The 26,413-nt window shown below is 38.7% G+C and overlaps 1 protein-coding gene across 2 annotated transcripts; it reads left to right on the top strand.

The window, feature by feature from the left end:
• The first annotated feature begins 657 nt into the window (after positions 1 to 657).
• LOC109042343 (cathepsin B-like cysteine proteinase 3) lies at positions 658 to 26,413 on the top strand. 2 transcript variants are annotated; one of them, XM_019059029.2, is made up of 7 exons: positions 658 to 816; positions 1,725 to 1,847; positions 19,334 to 19,609; positions 20,736 to 20,927; positions 22,172 to 22,346; positions 23,420 to 23,536; positions 25,747 to 26,413. In XM_019059029.2, the coding sequence occupies exons 2-7, from the start codon at positions 1,749 to 1,751 to the stop codon at positions 25,962 to 25,964; spliced, it is 1,077 nt and encodes a 358-aa protein (XP_018914574.2). In that variant the 5' UTR covers positions 658 to 816; positions 1,725 to 1,748; the 3' UTR covers positions 25,965 to 26,413. The 2 variants fall into 2 exon arrangements, with proteins under 2 accessions (XP_018914574.2, XP_072161173.1); XM_072305072.1 differs by lacking the exon at positions 19,334 to 19,609.

Below are 26,413 nucleotides of genomic sequence, written 5' to 3'. Positions count from 1 at the left end.
CAGAAATGTTTCACTTTTTGAACTGCGTATTTCTCAGTTTCTGAGTTACTTTTTCATATTTTTAATGTGCGCATCGTATTTTGGGCGTCATTAACCCCCAGGTATAAGTATTTACAAGTTGTTAAAGCTAATTAAGCTTCAACCAGATATGTCTCCGTGGTAACAGAGTTTTATATACATACGCATTATAAAACTATAAACCTGTGTGAATAAAGTCATACCCACAGTAGTATTACTATGAATATAATTATTAATATGAAGTTGATTAGTAATTCAATAGTTCTGATTGTTGCTAAATGTAAGAAACAAGTCATTATTTGTTCATGATTTAATGACCCATTATCGGATGTGTCATCGGCAGACCAACGTATTCTTCAGCAGTCCACTTTTGAGTGCTTTCTTAAGTTTTTTCAATTTTATTTTTAGGGCATTTCTGATAACGAAAAACCAGTCATTGCTATCACCAAATCTTGTGTTGATTCAGCGTGGGAGTGAAGAGTGTTTTCACTTTTCTATTGTTCCTGGAACTAAGACTCATATCGGGCGTCGCTACCGGCTGTCTTAATATCTCCGCCTCACTTCACATGTACATGCTCGCACTTATTATTTTCCTCTCAACTAAATATGGAAGTACTTAAGATACGCACCGAGCTTCCGGGAGATATAAGCACAATTTACTTAAATGATTGATATTTATTCGAATGATTAAAAGCGTCTGCAGTTGCAGCAAGAGCGGCAGATATTGTTAAAATGAACTAATACTGTAACTGTGTGGGTCGTAGATAACACGGTTATTGCATTGGCTGATTGGAGGTGGTAAGTGATTGTATTTTGGAAAGTTTATATTTTTATTTTAAGTTTCTATTTCTTGTATTCCTTTCCATTCGCAGGTGTATAGTGTATGAAAAAACTAGGGGGTGGCATGCCCCCTGGCCGCCACGCGGCCAAACTCCCAGGGGGCGCTTCGCGCCCTCCAGGGCCCGTTTCAGAAGCCTTTCTTGCTTGCAAGATTCTCGGGTGTCCACTCTAAAATCGAATTACATGTATCGGGGAGCGTGGGAACAAATCAAAATTCAACATCTTTAGTTCGGTCCATTTTACACCAAATTTGAAATTCATCAGCGGCAAATTCAAATGTTGCTTATTGCCCCGAACTTTTGATAAGCTTATCAGTCAACCCTAATATGAAAACCTTGGGTCGTATTTCCAAAATCTGAATAGAGCGGGCTCATCTAGAGACTTTCACCAGTCAATAGACGGAAAATCATGGAAATTGGTCCAGTGGATCGCTCTAACGAACTGTGACAAAAAATAAAAATTTACATTATTGTGTAAATGGTAGAATCCACAACTTTGACACGTGATATACAAACATCTGGGTTATATTTCTAAAATCTTAATATAGCGGGCTCGATTGGAAACAATTCCCCGTCGGAAGCAGCAAAAATCATGAAAATCGGCTAGGTAGAACTCTAGAACTAATAGCGTTACCAGAAATGAAAATATAGGAGTCTTGAGAGCTTATAGTAAAGATAAAAGAATCAATATATTTTCAGAAGTCGTAAAACTTCAAGAATGCGAAATACATTATTGGAAATCTTCGAAGGGAATTTGGGATGCAAATCATTCCAAAGTCAATTTCACGCTAGGGACCGAATATCTCAAGGGTATGCGTCTCTCCAGTGCTTTTCTTCTTAAAATATTAATCTTCCTATCTTTTCCAGAGATCCATCGTGGCTGACGCAAAAATGTTGACTGTTATTGTTTTTCTATCCCTTGCATTGGTCCACCAATCCTTAGGCTCAGAGAATATTGACGAGCTTTTGAGGAAACATCCCACCTGGTCGGTAAGTGGGGCGAGTTTTTCATAACTTATTTTTCAATGCCGAACAAATATTATGATTTCGTCATAACAATATCAATATTAAAAAGGGTACGCAGTTCCTCAAATCAACCTCCTTGTAAGTAAAACATTTATGATGGTGAGATGGTGCTCATTTTTGCTCACTTTAATAATTTTTTTCTGATAAAGGAAATAGTATAAAAATAGATTTAAAAGTGAGAAAATGCACCGCCTAATGACGTCATCTGGTAGCATTTCCCATTTGAACACATGTATTTCAGCAAATTAGATCATTTTGTCTTATATAACGTGCTCAGCTCTCGAGCCAAGTAGCTGAACACGTAGGGGATGATCGCAGATGGGGGCGTATCCACCAGACAGGGTAGTCCTAGAAAAGAGTATGGTCTAAGGAGGGTGTAAGAGCCCTGTCACTCTAAATAGATGGTCACCTACCTCAAGAACGTATCCTAGAATCCTAAGGAAAAGAAGGAACACGTAAGTAGGAGATGGCCACTCGATGTATTGGGTAACGGTACGACTACAACTAGGTCACACAGACCTCTAACACACAGATAACTATCACACAGATACAACTACTACAAAAAGGGGGGGGGGGGTCTCCAAGCAGGAAGAGCCGTCGGGGGTGCTGGACGGGACTTTCGGCGAGGGGAGGGATACTCAAAGCTCAATCACCGGGGTGAGGCGCGGGACGGGGCAACTTGAGGAGTCGAGGACTCAAAAGGGGGTGAAAGACCGCTGGGGCGAAAGGGGGGTCGGGGACGGACCGTAGGACCACAACTTTCGGCCGAGGGATACTCGAGGACTCGACTACGGGGTGAGACACGCGTCGGGGTCCGCGAGGAGGCGTAGACACGGTTGGTGAGACGACTGACTTCAGGGGATTTCAGAGAGCTCCTCGTGGGCCTCCTAGGCCTGCTGATTCCCACGGTTAGCTCGCCAAAATCCCCTGACCAAGCATGTCACATCCGTCAGGACTCCGAAATCCGCGGAAAGCAACTGGTTAGGTTGCCGCTCCGTGGACTCTCGGTCGCCCGGCGCCCGAGTCTGGGGTATACGCAATTGGGGGATTCCTCGGGCTATCTGACAAGGCTGTGTCTGGTGATGTCACCGAGCGATGTCACTGACGGATGTGACAAGCTGTGTCATGAAAAACTCGCGGATCCACCGATCTCGCGGCGCAATATTGGCTCGCTGCTTCCAAAACCGCCGTAACTCCAATATTCCGTTATACTCCCCCTACAACGACACGGGATAATGACCTCATTATCCGCAGTGGGTCACCGGGAGGTCGAGCGTTTTGGAAGCAGCTAGTCAACACTGGGGTATGATTTTGTAGGGACTGGGGAAGTTTGAAGAAAAAAAAATTGTTATTAGTCATTATGCCCGTCCTTTTGGGAGCATTAACCTGCTACTGTCATTCTTAAATCTAAACAATGGGTCTAATTACAAAGATTTAACTGTACAGGGATAGAAGGAAAGTGAAATATGACGCTGGGGAACGCTCGGCGGTTGTCGCCGGCGTTATACGAGTCGGTCAGCTGGCGGGAAGGTCGCTGACTCTCGGCGCGGGGCCGGAGAGCGAGGAGCTTCTTGCTTCATATCGGGTGTCTCGAACAGCTGAGCGTTGTTCGGCGTGTAAACTTTTGGCCATGATTGATGCTTGACTGGTTACGTGGTTTTTACTTTGTAAAGGGAAAAAAATATTTTACTCCTAATTATGTATGTACACTTAAAGCTAATGTTTTTTTCTCATTTCACTCAAATTGTGTCGGCGGGGGGGGGGGGGGGGCGTTCGCCCTGGGCCCCCTGGAAGCAGAGGCATGGGGTGGGGGGTTGGGGCGTCTGCCCTGGAACCCAGTGAGGCTGAGGTCCGCTTGCAGTCCCGTGAATTTGGTGTGGCCCGTGGGTAGAGCTTTGGGGTTGAGTTTCCTCGGCGCCGCGAAAGTTGCAACATGTTATCCCTCTAATACTCCTAGTTCTACATTTTCGAGCGGTGTTGGCAGCTTTGATACGATTGGCCATTGGCCATTGGCCATTGGCAATTGGCGATTTGGGCGACGATTTCGTGGTTGGTCGGTACATGGCAGGTCGTTTTGCGTGGCCGTCGAAGTGGGGCGAGGTGAAGGTAATTTTCTGGAGGTCCTGAGGTCGGCTTGATTTTTAGCTTTTTCGGAAAATAAAGGCTTGAGCAGTGATATAATGGATTTACTCAAAAAATAAAGATTTTTCGCGATCTCCCCGACCTCAGTCTGCGATTTTGTGCTGAGTAATCGCAAGTAGCAAGAATAAAAAAAAGGTGGGCTTAATATAGAAGATTTTGCCCCATAAAAAAAAATGCTATTTCCTCCTGCAGATCTCCGCCCATTGCTGTCGTGGAGATCAATTTGGTAGTTCAGAGTTGTTGCCAGTTGGTGTTATGATAAAGGAATTTGGGTTTCTTTTGCATAGCGGGTTTCCATGCGTTTTAAGTGCTGTGTAGATTGTTGGGCGATTCGGCGGAGTTGCCAATTGTGTCTGAATACCCTGGTGTCCACATCTTCGTATTGGTCAGATTTCCACATGAAGTTAGTGCCGCGGAGACTGATTTGGTATGTCGGCGGGGCTGCTAATTGTGGTGGAAAAAATCTGACGTAAATTCAACCGAAATCGCATTGTTTGGTTGGATTTAAATTGGCAACCTGGCGGTGTTGCCAACTGCTGTTCCACGTTTTTTTGGTCGCGCTCGAGTGTTCGAGCTCGTTAGGGCGCGATGAGCTGCTTCGCGCTGAAACTTGTGGTAATGGAGTTGTGAGGGAGGGGGGGAGGGGGGATCCCTTCCCCGCTAAGGCGTTGTTGTTGGCGGTGTCCATTTTTCGTCATCCCTTTTGCTCTATGGGGTCCGTCGGTCCGACTGCCGGAAGCTCATTAATTGCCTGTCCGCGGAATTTGAGTGGTTGAGTAATTTCCTTAGAATTTTTAATGTTCTAATGTACATACTATTTACAATGTTGGGTAATATTTTTTTTTGTTTCGGTCAAATATGCTGAGATTTCTCGTGTTTTGTTGATAAGTGCATAAGTGCAAAGCTATTTACAAGGCCTGTAACAAGAGGAAGGGGAGGAAAATGGATAGATCTTCTTTCGTCTGAAAAAGTTAGTTTTTTTTTAAAAAAAAGTAAGAATTACCCTGTACGAGGTTCTTGCTGTATACAAGCCTTTTTTATCTTAATAAGTTAACTCTTCTACTAGTACGGAACTACTTAGCATGGAAGAAAAAGTGCTGCAAATTATGCGACATGCTAATAAATCATGCGAACTATCGTGGAGAGTTGAGGGTGGTTAGGCATGTTTTTTAAGCACGTAATTATGCAAAGTTATTTACGTGCACTAGTATGGTTCATTATGTATGAGAAGGAAACTACTAACCTACTGAACTACGATTGACTATGATGAACTAATTAATTAATTAATATTGACCTACTGAGCTACTGATTTATAACTTTCTTTTCTATAGTTTACTATTTCACTGTACAACGCTATTAATAATGCTATTAACAAGCAGTTAGTAACAAGTAGTTAGTTATTTAACAATTTTTGATAGATTCCAAGGCTGTAAATAGCGTTGGATTATAATGAATGAAGAAATCTTGGTTTTATGCGCTATGCGGCGTAAATATTTGTCATTATATTCATATTTTTTACTCTATCGATTCTTAACTCGCCATAGAGGACATCTTAACTCACAAATTTGGCCATGGCAACCAGTGTTGGATAATTTAATTAATTAAATAATGAATAATGTAAATTAATTGGATTCTCCGAACATGTAGTTACTCAAAGTTATTTACATCTTATTATAATTGCCTAATTTTTTGTAAGTATGGTGTGGTAAGTAGGAGCCGGCGCAATTTCAGTGTTGTCAAATTGTTGCCCTGAATGGCCATGTTCTGCTTCTGTCATGGACTAAGCGATATTTTTAGAGGGAGATAGTGAGTAGATCTAATTTACGTGTCAAAGATGAAAAGTTACTTCATTTTGAGAACACTGCGGCTGCGCCGGCTTTTACTCTGGCGCTCACTTTGCTAAAATTACTAAAATACATTCAATTTAGCTTCACTTTGCTAAAGTACTAAGATACATTCAATTTAAGCTTATTTCACTAAAATATATTTATTGATAGAGTTTGTATTGACAGTAGCAGATGTTCCCCGACGGCTCTTATAATTAAGTTTGGAAGAGACAGAACCAGTTTGAACATACTACACGAAGTTTTCCTAAGTTGAGTGGCAATTCTTAGGGCTTCGTGCATTATATCCACGTCTGGATACGTGAAATTTTTGAAGCTCGTCTTTACAAGATGCTGATTTTTGTTTCTTTCTTGTCTCAGAAATCTAGCATTTTAGGAGCCTTAATTTTTGTTGGCATGTCGTGTGACAAGTGAATTGAAATCAATGTTATAAATGGATATTTATCTTCAGTTAGGCCCCCGAAGCACGTTTTTTTTTGAGAGTTCTGTTGTTAGGGTGATCTTCGGAGTCCTAAGTGAAGACAAATTTTGTGGTGTTCTGAAGGTAGGTGACCGTTAGTGGTCTTTGGGCCCTATGACAACCATTAGGTCGTCCCTAATTTCTGTGGGTGAGGGAGGGGGGGGGGATGAAATTTCCATGTTGTTTGGAAACTGTCGCTCAGGCGAAGTGAGCGGCTTCCTAAAAAAAAAATTCCTGCTACATACTACCCTTAACCTTTTTAATTCTAATAAAAAATTTTTTTTTTTACTTGTTACCCTAAACCTTCTTAATTCTAATACTTAGTGAGCATGATTCGTGCTTTAAAATAGTTGATGTAAATTAACAGAATTTGCACGTTCGAGTCGTGAGTGTAAGACAATAGAGAGAAGAAATGAGAGAAAAGCTCACTGTCATCTAGGCATGACTAAGTTTTGTTCTGTTTAAACTTTAATTTCTATTATATTTTTCTGTAACTTTTAAGTCTGAAAGTAAGGACTAAGATAGAACTAATTTCTGGAACTAATTTGGTTTTGTTTCTGATGCTTTGGCGAGGCATTGAGCAACGAAAGGTCAACCTTTGTGAAGGTGTAATGTTTGTTTTTTGTAAAAGAAAGGAGGAAAAGAAACTGAATTGATCATGGTGGAATTGTACATCTTAAATTGACGCGATTCATCCTGGTACGTTTCGCATTATGGTACCAAAATGTTTCATTCTAGTGGTAGCTAGTGAAAATAGCCGAGGCTATTTCGGAGTGATGTTGACCGTTCGTTACTCAAGTTTTCTTTCCTTTACGCCGTTAGTTTATTGTGTAAATTGCATCTCAATATGGCATCCCTAGTAGCAGAGTTATATAAAAAATTTGTTTTTAAAAGTATAAACCGTAAATAACCACAAGCTAAAGAATATTCATTGTTTATGTAATGGATGTAAAGTTTTTTAGTTAAAAGTTTACTAAAAAACTTATTTTATTATGTAACCCTTAGTATAAAAGTTATATAACCAAATTCAAAGAGTGTATAAAATGAATTTTCATTATTCTTCCTGGCTGGTAGCGCACTCTAGTTATGAAGTGTGCAAGTTTTCATATGCGTTACTACCAGGTGGTGGATCATCGTAGAGTTGTGACTTACCTTAAATCCGCGCCGTCCTAGTCGGGATTAGAACCCACGCTTCGGGATGGAGTTGCAATCCGAAGTCCAGTACTTTACCACCAGACCAGCCAGGCTTGATATGAATGGGCCCCTAAATTCAATCTCTTAACTATCGCAGGCCTCTGAGTCCGTAATATTTTGTTTATTGACGGATTCTTATGATATTTTACCAGACTTTATTATTTATTATTTATTTATTTATTGTTTTTTATTTCATGATGTAATTTTTTCATTTTCATTTTTTTTAACTCTCTCTCATTTTTTTAGCTCTCTCTTTTTTTTAACTATCATGATTTTTAACTATCATTTTTTCTAACTCTCTCTATTTTTTTTTAACTCTCATTTTTTTAACTCTCTCTCTCTCTCTCTCTATTTTTTAACTTTATAATTGCGTCTTTTTCCAGTTTTAATTATTTGGGCCTTTTTCTAGTTTGAATTTATGTCGATGTATTTATGTTATTTATTTATTATTATTATCATTTCCTTTTTTTAAAATTTTTATAATATTAATTTAAACATTTTAAAAAAAAATCAAAATTTTTAAAATAATATTTAATAATATTTTTAAAATATTAACAAAAATAATTATGATATACTTTAAAAATATTATAAAATATTATTTTAAAAATTTTAATTTTTTATATTTTTAATATATTTTTAAAATGTTTTAAAAATATTCATTGATTGTATTTCAAAAGTACTTTTGAAAATATTTTAAAAATACATGAAAAACATTTTAAAAATATATTAAATTTCAATATTTTTAAAATATTGCTGTCTAACTGGGCAGGGTTATGAGCCAGACACGCTACCAACTGAGGTAACAGGGCTCCTCGGATTGTGTGCCGAGATATCCCCTTTTAACTCGTCTCGGAGCCATTAGTACCTCTAATAATACCTATCCCACGCAGTCCGAGAGTCGAGGGTGTTCATTGAAATGAGATCATCATCATCATTCATGAAAATGAGATAGGTTTACGTTAAAGTCATTCAGGTCATTTATATAACAGTTATAATAAGCAAATTAAGCAAAAGGATACTATACGTATAAAGAAAATTTATAAAAACCCTTCCTCAATTATATAAATTTTATATAAACGTTATCTTCTGAAAATATGAATAATTATTTTCATGGGCATTTTATATAAAACTTATATACACGATATATAAACTTTAGTTAAAATGGTGATTATATAACCGGTATTAATTCCTTATACGTTTGTTAGGAAGGAGAAAGTGAATCATGCTACTAGGGATATTGCTTGCGTCTTGCGATTTATTGTTCGATCCACTCAAATTAATGGGAAACCTACGGTCGTGGTATCGATCATATCCTACAGCTTCAAATGGCTTAGCTATTGACGCACTGCGATTTACGCCGCACAGTGGTACGAGGAAACAGTAAAGGTCGGACATCAAGGTGTTGACTGAAAATTTTAAATTTTGGTACGTGTTTATTCAAAGAAACTGATCAGGAAGGCTGTCCCTGAACGGAGATTGTTATGAAAGAACCAATGTATTCGCTCTTAAACTTTCTCGTTACTAGTTTCGATCTTATAAGTTCCCGAAGCTTTTAGTTTGTATTCGACCTCTCCTGCTGGCCCGGACCAGTGTGCGCCGCGTTTGTGCAGCACGTGATTTGAAAAAATGGAGTGTATAAAATAATTAATAGTCGAACTTTCTGAATGTTGAGAAGCTTGCCAGGAAGCCACCTAGGTATTAAGAGGTCTCTTCCATTGTAATGTGGGCGTAAGCGCCTACATTTATTTTATTAAGTATAAGAATGAGACAAATTAGTTCTATACGGAATTCTACTTTAACTTGGGGCGTTTAATGCCGAATTATCGGCCTTTTACTTAAATATATTTACTAAGTAATGTTACTTAATTGAAATCTAAACTATTAACCTAAGCTTATTCCTATCGTAATTGCTCTTTTTACAAACTGCGCGTTGCGCTTCGTTTCTTTGCACAGAGAAAATTTCATGAATTTTCCTGGTAAGTGTGCGAAACAATTTGGTATCAATTTCCGTTATTTCTTATGAAGCTCATATACTTTGTCGTTCCCCCCACACAAGGGCGCCTCTGGACCACCTCATGAGCTCTCGGATTAATGGGTTCCTATTGGAATTATGGCTCATGTGGAGATCGAGACGCACCCCTACGTGAGTGGAACAACGAAATATTAACGAAATATGAACTTGAAACGAAATGAATTGAATGAATTGAAATTGAATATGTGATTGGAATTTTTCAAATTGGGGACTGTAAGCTTTGCGTAAAAATGTGTGTTAAAGTTTGCCTGAACGACGCGGCGAGAGACCCTTCATTGCAGCGCTGCTCTTTCACTTAAAAGTAATTACTGATCGACTTATATAGACGAAAAAATGAAATTTGTCAAACTCTGCGGGAAGTGACGGTCAGTTTGCTGTTAATTTTGAAATTACGTTTGGCAGGCAATTATGCATCACTGCAACAGGGGGCCCGCGCCGTGAAGGAAAACAGAGTCTCAAACATCGGTGGAGAATCACGAGTGTGAGAGTTTTGCTGATAATTTAATAATTTTGTCTATTAAGACTCGATCCTTGTCGACTTTCTCTATGAAGATCCGTGTCTCAATATAATTTTTGATTAACTGAATTTTTAAGCAAGGAAAAGGGCGCGCGAGTACCGCGACGCTTCCGAGACTGTGACTAAAAAAATTAAAATTAAAAAATTAAATTGCCGTGAATTTGTTGATAAATTACTCAAAATTGTCTCTATTTGGTGCTCGATCCCGGTAGTTCACCATTCTCGCGCGTCCTTCTCCGTGCGAAAATTAAGTTCTCGTATTTTTGATAAGAGTTGAAATTAATCCTGCGCATTTCATCGTGAGGAACAATGAACGCATTTCCATCGAACGGGGCTGCACGCACCGCGACATGAGCCGTATTGTACACATGGTCTTATGAGGTTCAGGGCTCACGTCTCAATGCTCGCAGCTCCGCTCGGCAACAATGCGCTCATTTAATTATTCGAAAGATGCTCTGTATAAGGTATTCTTTTTACTAAGTTGATGAGACAATTCGACAACGCTCCCGGATCATATGTCTCTTCGCCATCGCGTAGATATGCGTTGCTCTCAATTTGCTGTTTCCGCGACACAAAGATGCATCCAAACTCTCGGGTGAGATCTGTATCCCGTATGACTGCTAGATCTCTGTGTCTCATCTCGTGGCTGGGATGCATCTCGGTGCCGCAGGAGCAGCAAATTGTTGTGTTGTGCCATTAGTCCCCCTATGCACACAAGTGTTTTTCCATAGAGGTCAAATTTTCTGGTTTCAAACTGCAAATTGCAGTTCAGCTAAAATGTTCTTTTGAACACGTTCCGGTATAAAAATATAAATATAAGTCATCGATTGGTGCAAAGGGAAAAATTAAACCAAATTTTAATTGAATTTTTGGGAAATTGCTGATGAAAAAGGAAAAAAAACAAGGCTAAGGTTCGCTGATCAACCGTCTAGCTCTTCCAGAGTTGTTTGAGTTTAAGTTTATACGTTAAAGGCGCGTTACTCATTTAGAATCTCAATCAAAAAGTAAGATAATGAAGAATAAACACATTTTATCAAGTTAGGGCGTATGCCTGAAAATCATTTTCCGTGAAGAAAATGTTTTGAGGTAGATTGTTTTACTACGGAGTGAAATTATGGAAAGAAAGAGGAAATCTGGCGTAAAAATGGGCTGAAAATGGTGGTGAGAGCTGGAGAGTGTAAGTAAGTGGAGAACATGCTATTTTTCTTTCGTTTACGTGATTTAGAGAAAGTTTGACGGGGAACGAAGTTTCTTTTCTGCTGAGTAAAGGTTCTTGGTTGTTCGTTTTTTTTAAAATTTGTGTAACTTTTTAAATTTACATTTACGAAGTACTTGATAGTACTGGGATTTTTTTTGTCGTAAATATTTTTGCCACACCGGTAACATGGAGGAAGAGAGGAAGTGTTCACATGTTTTGAAGGCACAAATGCGAACTGCATTTGCTTTTGCTCCGAAATATTGGTGTAATGGGTTTTTTAGATGTGTTAGCCATTCTTTAATCGTTATTAGTGCGCAAGCAAGCGCACAGCAGATTACGAGAATTAGAGGTAAAGTTTTGTATTGAGGCAATTTGTTAAGTTTTTCGGCACATTTTTCATCGGAAGGAGAACTCATCTGTACGCTGGGTGGTTTAGTACGTTCCATCCCTGTTACGAGGTGTTAACAGGCGATGTTTAACTGTTGATGTTTACGTCAATGATAAGACCGCGATACCGAGATTTTCCCGAGCGAGAGTGGTGCGTTTACTAGGTAATATTGACATATTTTCACTCATAATTAATTAATTAATCACACATAATTAATTTTGGAAAATATTGATAATATCGAAAATTATGGTAATTATGGCATTTGAGAATATTGTGGGACCAATTAGTGTGTTACGAGGGATGGGGGTGTAAGCGAATTAGAGAAAAGTAGGAAATGCTTTTCTTCTTCTTTATTTTTCAGTATTTAGAGAAGGTCGGACGAGGGACGTAGTCCCTGCAATTAATTTTTGTTTTTCAGTGATTACGAATTTATTTCAAAAATAACAATTGCTGATTTGTGCGAAGGGAATTCTGGAATTTTAACTCATAAGGGCCATGGACTAAGAGAAAATTTCAGCAAGTTTTTGGTATAGTCGACAAATGAACTATCGAGTGAATTATTACTGCAAATGCAAGTGTTTCACAGTTCTGTTTTGCGTGGCAAAAAGATTGAAGAAGGAGGGTTTTAAAAAAATTAAAAATAAAATGTTTTGCATTATCATAAAAAAAAAAATCGACGCATTTAATTCTATAGATTATTTAAACATCCCTAGTTCCAGTTGTAAGCGCTCGCCCGGCTCGAGATTACAATTGTGAACATAGCGATGTGGGTTTTGGTTTTAGCACTCAAAAAAAAGGAAAAATAAAGACCTGAAATGGATAAAAAATAATAAAAAATTTGAAAGGGAAGAAAGCGGATGTTTGTTATTTGCAGGCGAAAAGCGGTGTTGCAATGTGTTAGTTTACTAGAGTGAAGAGATAGATTTTCAGTTCATAGATAAAGAAGTAAATTAACAAAAGGCAAACATTTGAAGATATAAGATGTTGTCGGCTGCTTTCTGCACCTGTAAAATCACATACACTAAGTTTATCGATTTACCTTAAGTTACTGTTTGCTGGTTGTCCGCTGCAGTCTAAAGAACCTAAAAAATGCATGCCGTTCTGTCCTGATTTTAAAGGAACTAACTATCGGGGTGCTTTTCGTACTTAAATCGTAAGTAACCGTTATTTATGGGACTGAAGAGTTAAGAGGAGGAGAGAAGATAAAAAAAATGAAAGAAAAAACTTGTGTTTTCATATAAATTTATAAATTCTCTTGAAAATTTGCTGGTTTTCTGAGAAGGAAGGGAAAGAAATATTATTAAAAGTTCGGAGATAAACAGTGTAAAAATTAAAATACTTTGAGTATTTGAAAAAGTTGCGGGATTAAAGACAAAATTTAATCACTGTCAGTGATATGTTGCCGAAGGCATGTAAAATGAACTAAATTTTCGAAGAAGGTAACCAAAAACTGGTGCTGAAAATACTAGAAATCACAAAAATATGAAGAATGGGAAGAAGCGTAATTTTGAAAGTGGAAAATTGAAGGTGATAGATCACTGAAGGGTAAGCAAGCAAGCGTGAAACAAATAGCTGAGTGACAGGGCTCTTAAATCCCGAGAAAAAATGGATCATTCAAGCTCATTGAAAAATGAACGATCCGGATCATTCAATTTGAATGAGTTTTTCGTCAGCTCATTCAAATTTGAATGATCCAGATCGTTCACTTGATCATTGAATTTTAATGCGCCTGAATGAGCTTGAATGATCCTGATCATTGAATTTCAATGAGCTTGAATGATCCTGATCATTGAATTTCAATGAGCTTGAATGATCCGGATCATTGGATTTGAACGAGCTTGAATGATCCGGATCATTGGATTTCAACGAGCTTGAATGATCCGGATCATTGGATTTCAACGAGCTTGAATGATCCGGATCATTGGATTTCAACGAGCTTGAATGATCCGGATCATTGGATTTCAACGAGCTTGAATGATCCGGATCATTGGATTTCTACGAGCTTGAATGATCCGGATCATTGGATTTCAACGAGCTTGAATGATCCGGATCATTGGATTTCAACGAGCTTGAATGATCCGGATCATTGGATTTCAACGAGCTTGAATGATCCGGATCATTGGATTCCAATGAGCTTGAATGATCCTGATCGTTGAATTTCAACGAGCTTGAATGATCCTGATCGTTGAATTTCAACGAGCTTGAATGATCCTGATCGTTGAATCCCAACTATAGCTTGAATGATCCTGATCGTTGAATCCCAGCCAGCTTGAATTCTCCTGATCGTTGATTTCCAGTGAGTCAAGGTCTCGGTCTGATGAGAATCTATTATAAAAAGATTGTAAATAGTATAGAAGCAAAAGTACATGGATATCCATTCTCACTTCGCAGTTTTTTTTCAACAGAAAAATGAAGGGGAAAAAACCAAAAAAACATATGATGATAGGGAAAGTTAAAAAAACACAGACTCACCAGAAGTTTATCCAATTCCTCCTGAAGTAAGCTCATCCTCCGCCCTATTACAGCAACAGTGTGAATGTAGGTACTACAATAAAAGTAGTTTGAAGGTGAAAATTTTTGCTACAAACCATCTCCCACACGCTGTCAAGAATTCAAACCACACGACAGTCATTGTGGGAGAGGCTCGTAGCTTTGCCGCCGAGTTGCAGAGCTGCTGCGGGGATTCTTTCCATCGACAACTGAAAAATTTAACTAAAATGGAACATATTAAATTAACAGCATAACCAGAAAAATGTTGAATTGAAGAATTAACCGCGCGTTTAGAATTGCATAAGCGATGTCGCTGTTTTACTCTGATTTAAAAGAAAGAAACAAGCAAAAATTACATTGGGATACAGGGGTATAAAATTGGCTTTGTCTCTGAAATAATTAATTTACATTAGATTGTGCTTTGAAGTGAAATAAGGCAATAGTACTTACAATTTTGTGCTTGCGTGTTTGTTCAAATGAAGCGTTATCGATGGAGAAAATATTGAAGTAAAATTGTGTCCTCGGAACACAAAGCAGTGCATTTGATGGCTGGAGCACAACTCACAGGTATAAGGTAAGTTTATACTGATAACTTGTTAAACAGTCCAGCGAAAAAACAATAAATACATAGAATTTAAAGCAACACAGACGAAAAATCTGAGCGGCAACACGCTAATGATACGCAGGCAGCAAGACTGATCAGACCAAGTGGCGAATACCGCGACCCCTCGGCCGTTACAGTACAGGTTCGGGGGTGGAATTTCCATCTTCCTTGGCTCAACGGTCATCTTCTTTTGTTTTCTTCACGCAGCAAACGAGTGGTGGGAGGCGGGGAAGTAACGGCGTTGCCACATTGCTGAAATATTTTCCCATCCTCCTGACTTAAGGATTGCTATGATTATGTCAATTCCTCGTCTCTTTTTTTTATATTATCATGTAAGGCTCATTTTTTTTACTGTCATAAGGCTAATCTTAAGAATTTTCAGAAAAGCTAGTGAGAGAGAGGCCCTACTTTCCTCGAAAATTGAAATCCTCTGTTCTGTAATTTCTCTTCTATGTCGCTTTAAATTCTATTTATTGTTTTTTCCCTTGACCGTTTAACAAGTTATCAGTATGATGTTACCTTATACCTGTGAGTTGTGCTCCAGTCATCAAATGCACTGCTTTATGGTCCGAGGACACAATTTTACTTCAATAAAATTTTCTCCATCGATGACACTTCATTTGAACAAACACTCAAGCACAAATTTGTAATTACCTACTGCCTTGTATCACTTCAAAGCACAATCTAAGGTAAATTAATTATTTCAGAGACAAAGCCAATTTTATACCCCTGTATCCCAATGTAATTTTTGCTGGTATCTTTCTTTTAAATCAGAGTAACAGCGACATCGCTCATGCAATTCTAAACGCGCGGTTTATTCTTCAATTCAACATTTTTTTTTGTTATGCTGTTATTTTTATATGTTTCTTTCTAGTTAAATTCTTCAGTTGTCGATGAAAAGTATCCCTGCAGCACTGCCGTGCTAAGGAAGAACGCCGGATGAACATCCGAGAGTTGCCAAATTTCCCTTGATAAAACATGTATTTTTGAAAATATTCATGTATTTTTTTTTCTAGAAAAGTTCAGATATTTTAGATTAAATTGCGTACAAAATTGTCTAAAAATTTTGGAAAGTAATATTCGCAATTTTCTCAGTAAATTTGGCTACGAGCCTCTCCCATCATGACTGTTTTGTGGTTTGAATTCTTGACAGCATGTGGGAGATAGTTTGTAGCAAAAATATTTTCTCCTTCAAACTACTTATATTGAAGGTACATTCACACTGTTACTCTAATAGAGCGGATGATGAGCTTACTTCAAGAGGAATTGGATGAAATTTCTGGCGAGTCAGTGTTTTTGAACTTTTCCCTTATTCCTTCATTTTTCTGTCGAAGAAAAACTGCGAAGTGAAAATGGCTACCCATGTGCATTTCCGTCTATTGATGCGCCACATGGCTTCTAAAACTCACAAGGTGGGTTTCGAACACTGGCGCGATGATATTAATGTAGAATGGTTGGAGGTGAAAACTGTCCAAGTGACCCAATCAGCTGCTGGCATGCTGGTGGCTTATTCAACTTAAATAATCATGATCGTTGACCCAATGAGCTTGATTGAGCCAGCATGTTGGGTCATTCAATTTCAATGCTCCTGATGATTCAGCTACGATGAGCCTGATCATTGGCCCAATGAGTTTGAATGAGCTGACTAATTGAATCATTCAAATTGAATGATCCGGATCATGCAAGTTGAACGATCCAACGAGTCAGTGCATCCATGTTGAATGATCGAATGAGCCAGCGCATTCAAGCACATTGGGTGAATGATCCGGATCGTTCAAGTTGAACGATCCGGATCATTCAAATTGAACGACCCAACGAGCCAGCGCACTCAAGCTCATTCGGGATCATTCAAGCTCATTGAAGAATCATTCAAACTCATTCAGAATCATTGAAAATTGAATGATCCTGAATGAGCTCGAACGATCCATTTTTTCTCGGGATGGGCAATTTTTACCCTGACATCAGTTCGAATTATTTCCGGAAATATGGGAGAAAATCGGAGAGAACAAAGTAAAATTAGAAATTTATCAATTTGGAAGAGCGAGGGTCAGAAATTTTATTGAGGAAATTTATTTCCTTGGGTAAGTGAAAAATTTAAATAAAAGTAATGGTCGATAATAGTCGATTATCAAACAAACTTTAAGGGAGAAATGAAATCTAAATGGGATTACTAGCTCAATGCGTTACAATTGAGCAATTTTTTTATGATTCCTCTTAATGGAGTATTTATCTCTGCAAAGTTTATGCAAAAGCAAATAACATGAGATTAGCTAACCCACGCGACCGTATGTGATTAACTAAGATCAGTGTTAAGAAGAAATCATGAGAGCTATTTATGTGAATATTAAGATGTGAATACTAAGACCGGGGTAAAAAAAGGAATAAAAAACAAGCAGTTCCAACGCCAAAGCGTCGGAGGGCGCTTCTTTAACACTGCGCATGCGAGGAACGTTTTCATACGGCCAAGCGAGAGTATTGCGGATGGATGATGTATAACAAATTGCCTACGTGAAGGTGGTCCGGCAGCAACATACCCGCCGCTAGTCTCTGGAAAACAATAGAAAATAGTAGTTGCGTACGTTGCCAGCGAGCGCGCTGCGAGCGCATCTGTTTCAGTTACCTAGCATCGAGTCGGGCCTCTAACTTTCTATTCTCTCTGACATAACCTTAAACCTTCAACCCAGAGCCGCAAACAGCTGACGCTTGACGATGCTGCGCCGAGAAAATGAACCAATCACAAAATAGCACAGTAATACGTCACTAAAATGAAGAGATCACGTGACTGTTCTTGATTTTTTCGAATCAATCTGAAACTACAACCTCGAATATGAGGCATTTAAGCATAACGAAGCCCCAAAATAGTTTAACCAGGTAATACGCCCGTGCGAGATTGTTATACTTAAAAGCAAAACATTTCACGAAAACTTTTACGAATACCAGATGCAGAAAAAAATCCAATTTTCCCGGGTGTACCAGAATGGCGTCATTACCCATAAGGCAAAAGGGCATGTAGTATAGTACATGTTACATCGGGGGAGTCGAACGGTTGGAAAGGGCGCATCTGGTACCCAGAAGCGCCCAATAATAAAAGAAAATTTAAATTTGAACAGAGTGTGTGCGCAGAAAAGAATGTAATTAATTGGGGTAACTATGGCCATTTGGCCATAATTTTTAATGAAAGTTAATTTTAAGGTAGAGCAAAGAGTGTCTAAATTTATTGTTAAAGAAAGAAAAGTTTTACTTGGAAAAATGACCTAAAGTTTTTGAAAAATTTAACGCGATTGAATTGAACTTAAAAAAAAAACTTCAAATAATTTATAAATAAAATAAAAATAAAATCTCTAGAAATTTTCACACTCAAAAAAAAAAAATATTTTGCTTGGCTGCGAATGAGGTGCGGGACAATAGCACACTCCGGGGAGTATAGTGTTATTACCCGGGGCCTGCACCACTTATAACGTGCTCAGCTCTCGAGCCAAGTAGCTGAACACGTAGGGGATGATCGCAGATGGGGGCGTATCCACCAGACAGGGTAGTCCTAGAAAAGAGTATGGTCTAAGGAGGGTGTAAGAGCCCTGTCACTCTAAATAGATGGTCACCTACCTCAAGAACGTATCCTAGAATCCTAAGGAAAAGAAGGAACACGTAAGTAGGAGATGGCCACTCGATGTATTGGGTAACGGTACGACTACAACTAGGTCACACAGACCTCTAACACACAGATAACTATCACACAGATACAACTACTACAAAAAGGGGGGGGGGGTCTCCAAGCAGGAAGAGCCGTCGGGGGTGCTGGACGGGACTTTCGGCGAGGGGAGGGATACTCAAAGCTCAATCACCGGGGTGAGGCGCGGGACGGGGCAACTTGAGGAGTCGAGGACTCAAAAGGGGGTGAAAGACCGCTGGGGCGAAAGGGGGGTCGGGGACGGACCGTAGGACCACAACTTTCGGCCGAGGGATACTCGAGGACTCGACTACGGGGTGAGACACGCGTCGGGGTCCGCGAGGAGGCGTAGACACGGTTGGTGAGACGACTGACTTCAGGGGATTTCAGAGAGCTCCTCGTGGGCCCCCTAGGCTTGCTGATTCCCACGGTTAGCTCGCCAAAATCCCCTGACCAAGCATGTCATATCCGTCAGGACTCCGAAATCCGCGGAAAGCAACTGGTTAGGTTGCCGCCCCGGGGACTTCGGTCGCCCGGCGCCCGAGTCTGGGGTATACGCAATTGGGGGATTCCTCGGGCTATCTGACAAGGCTGTGTCTGGTGATGTCACCGAGCGATGTCACTGACGGATGTGACAAGCTGTGTCATGAAAAACTCGCGGATCCACGATCTCGCGGCGCAATATTGGCTCGCTGCTTCCAAAACCGCCGTAACTCCAATATTCCGTTATATCTTATGTTCTTCAATAGTTAATCAATAAATGAACCAAGGGTATTCTCGTTTTCAGTTTACTCAGTAGTTTCCACTTAAACACGAAATTCATCAAATTTCAGACACCTGCAAATTCTCTACATTCACATTGTCTTTACTCTCAGTATAAAGGGACTCTAATTCTCTTGTGAATCAAATTTCAGTTCAAGGTAGAGAGTGTTGAGACTGCCGTCAAGAACGCTCTGCAAAAAAACTCCTTGACAGGCCACAACTTGGAATTGACGGAAAAAGTCCTGAGGGAAAAATTGAGGAGGAATTTGCCTCCCGGAGCCACGCACATCGTGAGGAAAGTCGGTGATCCAAAATGGGAGTCCGATCCATCGAAAGTTCCTGGTACCTTCGATGCGAGAGAAAAGTGGAAGCATTGTGCTTCCCTGATTGGGCAAGTTGAAGACGAGGGTCCGTGTCGCGCAGACGGGGTAAGTCTCAGTTTCAGAGTAAACGAAAATGAAGTTGTTATAGAACCTTTATCTTACCGATTTTTCAAATTGTTAGTGCATTTACTCTGCGGCCGTTTCGAGCAACCGCTCATCAGCAGGATTTTTTTCCTTCACTGTTAAAAATCCCGGCGCGAAAAATCAAAAGAAATGCCGCGAGGTCCTGGATTTGCGGCGATTTTAGCGTCGCGCAAGCCAGAGAAGAAAACGCGGTAGAGTAGCGAGTCATCTCCACAGTGTGATGCGCCTTTAATCTAGCTAGCTGCCATATGCCTTTACCTGTAGTCGAATAGTCATCACAAATGGTTCTCGCATTGCGTTTGGCGCAATGCGAGAAGTATTCATGCAGTCTTGTAGGCGCTAATGTGCGTAACGCCGACCGCACTGTTTTGCGCAATGCGTGAAGTATCCCTGCAGTCTTGCAGGCACTGATATGAGTTTGACGCCGCGCCGGCCGCCCGTGCATAGCGCGATTATTTGAACTCGTGTTAGGATAATCGTGGCATCGAACGTTGGGGCTTAAAAAGCCCATGTTGTGCTTCGACGCCGTTAGCGCATTCTAACGTTGCTTCGTTTCTCCCGGTAAATTAATTTTTTCGAGAAAAGTGTAGATAGTTCTCAATGTTCGCTTTTTCAAATTGAACGGACCACCAGATATATTGTGATTCGGTGAAAACTTCAAGCCATTGTGCTGGTTTGATCCCCTTCAATAAATAAAATAGCAGCGGAGATTTTGAAACACCGCACCAAGATATGCACTCTTGCAAAGCCGTCGATATAAAATTTTTGAAGCAATGTCTAAAAGGTCTTCCCGTTCAACAAGGCATCAGTTCAGCTAAATTTTAAGAGGGAAGGAGCTCCAAAAAAATATCCAAAATTGTACCCACGTTAAATCATAAATGGTCAAATGTTTAATCAATATGAACGAGGTTGTAAGGACTTATCAAGATAACCTAAAACTTAATTTCCGGTATGGAATAATTTTAGCGTTCTCATTTCGGTAGAAGTTCTAAATGACTTTATAAGGACAATAATTCAAAATTGTGCATTTTAAAAATCTTTGAACTCATATTCTTCTTTTTTCTTTCATTTTGCTTTGTTTTCACAGCCATCTATCGTTTCTTCCACGATGTCTGATCGGTACTGTATATTCACAAATGGTGCTTTTAAAGAGAAGCTGTCTCATGAGATGCTTATGGGCTGTGGAGAGCTTTGCACTGGTAAGTCCGCGCAATATCAGTCTTGGCGATACGGAACGGACTTTGGAATCCCTACTGGCGGTCCTCATGGATCACAAAAGGTTTGTTCCTTGACTGTTCTAGAATACACTTGCAAAACACATTATAATGAGTCACTGAAATTTATACAAACATTTCAAATCTAATCTCAAAATTTAAAAAAAGGCAAATTTCTTGCTTGTCCTGAAATTGTCAGTTTGCAGTTAGGCAGTCTTGTTCCTCAGCCATCGATTTGTTATCATAACATTTAAAAGAAAAATTGAGAACAACAATAGGCATTTTTCCAAGTAAAAATATTCATAAAGGATGGAAAACAAGAATTTCTCGTAATAAGCTACAAATTAAAATTTGAGTAGATTCAAATTCTTTTGTACGCGCCAACTTCAAAACCAATTCTTTGCGTTCACGTCGAAGGCGAAGCGTGAATGATCGATTAATCGATATTTCCCGATTTGAAGCTACGGTAAAGAATCGATTATTAAGGTGTTCGTTGGGAACACTGTGTTTATCGATCCTTTTCCATAGGTTAGTATGGCAGAGCAATCGATGTATCGCAAAGCACGCCACGCCTCTGGTTCACGTCCACTTCACGTCTTAAAAATACAAGATTTTGAGATTCACCCGTCTAATCACCAGTGTAACGTTTTGATCTGGTAGTGGGAGAAATTATGTTGTTTTCGAAACGTCAATCCAAATCTAAGAAACTTAGACTTGTTGGACACAGGACAAGTAGATGTGCACTGGTGATGGTCATCGACTGTTTGGGAAATAATACGGCCCAGCCGTTCTTCAAGGTTAAAATTTATTGGTTACGATGAAAACAAGGAGGCGTCACGAATCGATGAGAGGAATTATCAAAAGGGGAACTTTTTAGAAAGCCAAAAATTATGCTGTAAACTGACCTGATGTGAATATCCTCAAAATTTTGGAGATTTCGTTGGACTCTTGTTCTGGGCATGTCAATGGCTTAAGTTGAAACCACGTCGTTTGTTCATCACATCATTTAAGACTTATTAATTTTGTTGATTGTTTTTGTTTTGTTGAAGAGAACTGATTAAAATATCGGCTCAAAATACTTGGTGAATGATTCTGAATAGGCTGAGGGAATTTTTAGGATACATATTAAAACAAAAATTAATAATTGATTTTCTTTTGAAAAATAAACACGGACGTGACGTGCAACGTCACGATCGGAGAAACGTATTTTTTTCGGTCAATACATATTCACTTATTCTATAAATACCTCTCATAAACAATTTTGAGCTTTCGCTTTATTCTATCCTCTTGTAACATGTTTTCTTTTTAGGGTTGCGTGCCTTACACCTACCCTGCATGTGATCATACCACTTATTATGATGACTACCCTGGCAGAAAGAATAAAATAAACGAATGCAAAGGACAAATGGTCTTCGACCACGACTGTCCTAAGAAATGTACAAACGAGAAATACAAAAAACCTCTCGACAAAGATCGGGTGAAATGTGAGTAAACATTAAGTTAAGGTTAAGAAAGTAGAGAGATAATTGAACCTCATTTTTCCACGAGGAACTATTATTTTTGGCTTATTCATCAAAGCAACTATCTACATAGTTAAATTAATGACACTAAATGTGTGTCTAAAATAAAGCAGGAATATTAGTCTTAATGTAAAATTGCATCCGTCCGAATAATTCTAACCCAAAAGGATGCAATTCACATTAGCCGTTGCGAAATTCAATCAAACAATTCATGTTTTACAGGAGGTCGATTGTACATACCTTTTTTTAAAGGAAAATTACAAAAAAATTGGCATTACTTCACAGAGGAAATTCCATGAAATTAAAAGGATTTACATTACTGTTCTTCCGAATAAATAAAACGTCTGATAAAATTTGGCAATGTCTAATGTGACTTGGTCCCTCTCTGCCTAGTGCAGTCAATTTTGAATGTTTCCCCAAGAGTTTTGCAAAGGGGCAATTTTTTTTTTGTGATTTTAGCACATTTTATGGTACTTTGTGCCCTGCAAGACTCTAGATTTTCCATGCCCTTTGCCAACTGAAAAATTGCGTTCTCTAAGATGTAGCCAAGTAAATACTTTATGGAATTTACTTGACTCGAAATATTTTTCTATTAGAAGCTAACTGAAAGAATCGATTACTGAGGTGCACACTTTGAAACGATCATTTTTTGCGTGTCTAAATGACATTTCAATCGGTTTATCCCAAAGTACGCCACAATACTGATCTTTGATTAGCATTGCTAACATAGAGATTCGTAAATCATGGTCACTCGGGATAACGATTCTACGACTGACTGACCCACAAGAAAATTTGCGTTTGTGAACCAATGTGCCTTTTCCCGTATGGTCATGATCATGAGCCGTGAGGCCTGAGACTCTTCTGCTCTGAAGCGCATTCGTGTTCATAAGAGCATACAATGTATAAATATCAAAGTAAAATAAAGAATATTATTTATACAAAAAAAATATTAAAATAATATAATATAATTATATATTATAATTAAAATGTTTATTAATAAAATCATGTAATTATTATTTTAACTGTTGCAAATCTAGTGTCAACATATTACTACACGTCTGATCACGAATTCGCTATCCGAAATGAAGTATACACGTATGGTCCTGTCGTAACAAATGTATTATTATACGACGACTTCCTGGAAAAGCCGAATGGTAAGTACCTCTCCAGCACTGGTTTACGGTGAGATGATTAAGGCTCAACTTGATAATCTTTAATATGTGCTCTGCATAACCAAATTGGATCTTGTATACTTGTGCTAGTCTTTGATTGGATGAAATTCAGTAAATAATAAAGTACTCTCGAATAAGTTTTTCATATAAAATATATGCGCAATGGCTTAAGACACCTAGCATATGTAAGATGAAGTCATTAGAAATAGGAGGATGAGAAAGATGAATGAGAGAAAGAAAGTAGTAGTAGTAAAATAATTTTATTTTAAAGGGGTGCTTTAGCATCTAAGCCCATTTACACCTCTAAAAAAGGCATTAATAGTAAAGAAAGAGAGGAAGAAGGAGAGGAACAGGGAGAGGAAGAAGGTAAGTAAGAAGAAGAGGAAGAAGTGGACGAAGGAGAAGTAGAAAGACGAAAAAAATCCAATTCTTCTCTTTTCTTTCACTTATTCTTCATTCTCCTTTCACCCCGACCTCCTCTTCTTTTTTCTCCTCTCCATCATATTCCTCTCTTCTGTGTCTTCGTCCCATCTTTAGTGCATCCTAATCGAAAATGTTGTGAGATCCATGATGTCAGTCCGTCAGACTGGAGTCACAAAAGTTGACACTATATTAAAAACAACTTAATCAGCCAAAATTCACATGATAAAATAACAACATAATTTGATTTTGCTGCACTGTGCCGAGTCTGTTTATCTTTGTAATCAGAGACGGTCTCGCAATAACAGCGAATCGACGACCCATTTTTATTTTTTTTCCGGTTGAAAATGGAATTGTTAATATTTTGAAACTTTCCGGGTTCAAGTTTATCCTTTCTTGTTTCTTTGCAGCCTGACCCTAAATTAAGTTGTTATTTTATCATGCTGACACTAATCCTGCAGGAGAAATAAAGTGATGAACAAAGTAACCAACCAATCTTACATATATTTAACCGAAATTTTCATTTAAAATATTGGGGATTTGAATTTTGAGGGCAATCCCTGCCTCCTACTCTTTTGGAGTTGAGCCCTCCCACGTAAAAGAGAACCTACTCATCTGAAGCTCGTCTTCTCTGCGAACCGGAATTTTCAGGAGGGAGGCCTAGTCTGCCGTGCTAAGGAAGAACGCCGTATGAACATTCGGTAGTTGCCAAATTTCCCTTGATAAAACCTGTATTTTTGACAAAATTCATGCATGTTTTTCCTTGAAATTTTCAGATATTATAGATTGAATTGTGTACAAAATTGTCTGAAAATGTGAGAAAATAATATTAAAAATTTTCCCAGTAATTTCGGTTTTTATCGGAGGAAACTTGGCAACGCCTGAAGGCTCATACGGCGTTCTTCCTTAGCACGGCAGAAGTGCAATATGGAAATATGTCGATTCTTGGAGGGGCTAGGTGCCCCAACAAGAAAAGAACATTTAACATTGGTTTAAATTGTGGGAATCCGGTGTTTGCCAAATTTCTGGATCCGCCTCTGATTGCTCTTTTGAAGGATCATCATATTCAAGATAGAGTACCTTTATAGGGAGAGTATGGACAACTCGATTTATGTATAGTTCTCAGGGCCCAAAAAGGTGACAACGTGAAAAACGAGAATCACCAGAAAAGTGCCGCTGCCAACCTATGCATTTGAAAGATTAATCAATAGGACCGACAGCGCATTGTACACGAGCGTTTTTAAGGATTAAGACTTTAAAACTGAGAGAATTAATGCAAAATCAAAGTTTTATACGTGTTTTTTATAATTGTTGATCAGAGTACCTACTCTCAGAGTTTAAATAGTACCACTGAATAATACGAGTTCATAGGTTGGCTGCCTTTTTGGCTCCCAAGAGCTTCATGACCTAATCAAACCTAACCTCCAAAGTTTCGAGTTGTCCATGTCCATACTCTCCTTATAAAGTACGGTACTCTAATTCAGGATTCGTGAACATCGCACATAAATATAAAGAACACCCTAAAATTAAAATAAAATTTAAAAACTCACTAGTCGGAGAAAGTCAAAGAAAGAAGAAAGAAAGAAGTCGCTCCCCTGATGATGATCCAACGGGTCGGGACGCGCGTCGGATAGTTTTGAATTTTCTCTGACTAGTGAGTTTTTAAATTTTATTTTAGCCTTTGGCCTAGTCTGGTACTTTTAAAATATTTCACCCTAAAATTGACCGGAACGCTTTGAAATTAATCACGTTTTACCGTACGAATTTTGCAGGAATTTTTCAGGCGAAGGAGGGTAGAAAACGCCTCGATGCAGAAAAGCTTATAAAAATCATCGGTTGGGGCAAGGAGAACGGAACACTTTACTGGCTTTGCATGCATACATGGGACTCGTGGGGTGACAAAGTTTTCAAGATACCAAGAGGTGTCTATTTTGACTCAATGGAGTGGGTCGTCATGACTGGAACCTATTTAGATATCGGCAATAACTAATTACATTGGTTTCTCTGGTGTAAATTTAGAGTGTATGTTTATTGCCTGCAACTCATATCATCATAACGACATTACTAAGCAAAAAAGATCTTCGTACATCTACAAAGGTCATTTTGAAAAAAAAGGCACAACATGTATCTACTCCATTGATAAATGGACTATGCTTTAAAAATAAATAAAAATATCTCCATCCAAGGTCCTCTTTACCTAATCCCCGAGTCGTTGCATGGTGAAGACTATTAAAGGATTTATCTCGATGAAGGTCCCAAAATATGACATTTAAAACACCTCTAAATTTTTTGTTTTTCCATGAAAAATGTCTGCTGACTTTTGACCTGAATTTTAATTAATTTGGGATGTATTGACTCTAAAATTGTATACTTGTACATGTACTTATTGATCCGTCTTCGATTTCATTAATTGAAATAAACATGTCCCATCTTTTCGTA

Source organism: Bemisia tabaci, chromosome 10 (genome assembly GCF_918797505.1).
Source record: "Bemisia tabaci chromosome 10, PGI_BMITA_v3".
In the NCBI taxonomy this organism is placed as follows: domain Eukaryota; kingdom Metazoa; phylum Arthropoda; class Insecta; order Hemiptera; family Aleyrodidae; genus Bemisia; species Bemisia tabaci.
This window is presented reverse-complemented; position numbering and strand designations above follow the sequence as displayed.

Bases quoted from the DNA above. Each gene is read 5' to 3' on its own strand.
- LOC109042343 (XM_019059029.2), top strand. From the start codon at position 1,749: ATGTTGACTGTTATTGTTTTTCTATCCCTTGCATTGGTCCACCAATCC. The intron at 20,928-22,171 runs GTTTGTTCCTTG...TTTTCTTTTTAG, and splicing joins GTCCTCATGGATCACAAAAG to GGTTGCGTGCCTTACACCTA. The intron at 22,347-23,419 runs GTGAGTAAACAT...TTGCAAATCTAG, and splicing joins CGACAAAGATCGGGTGAAAT to TGTCAACATATTACTACACG.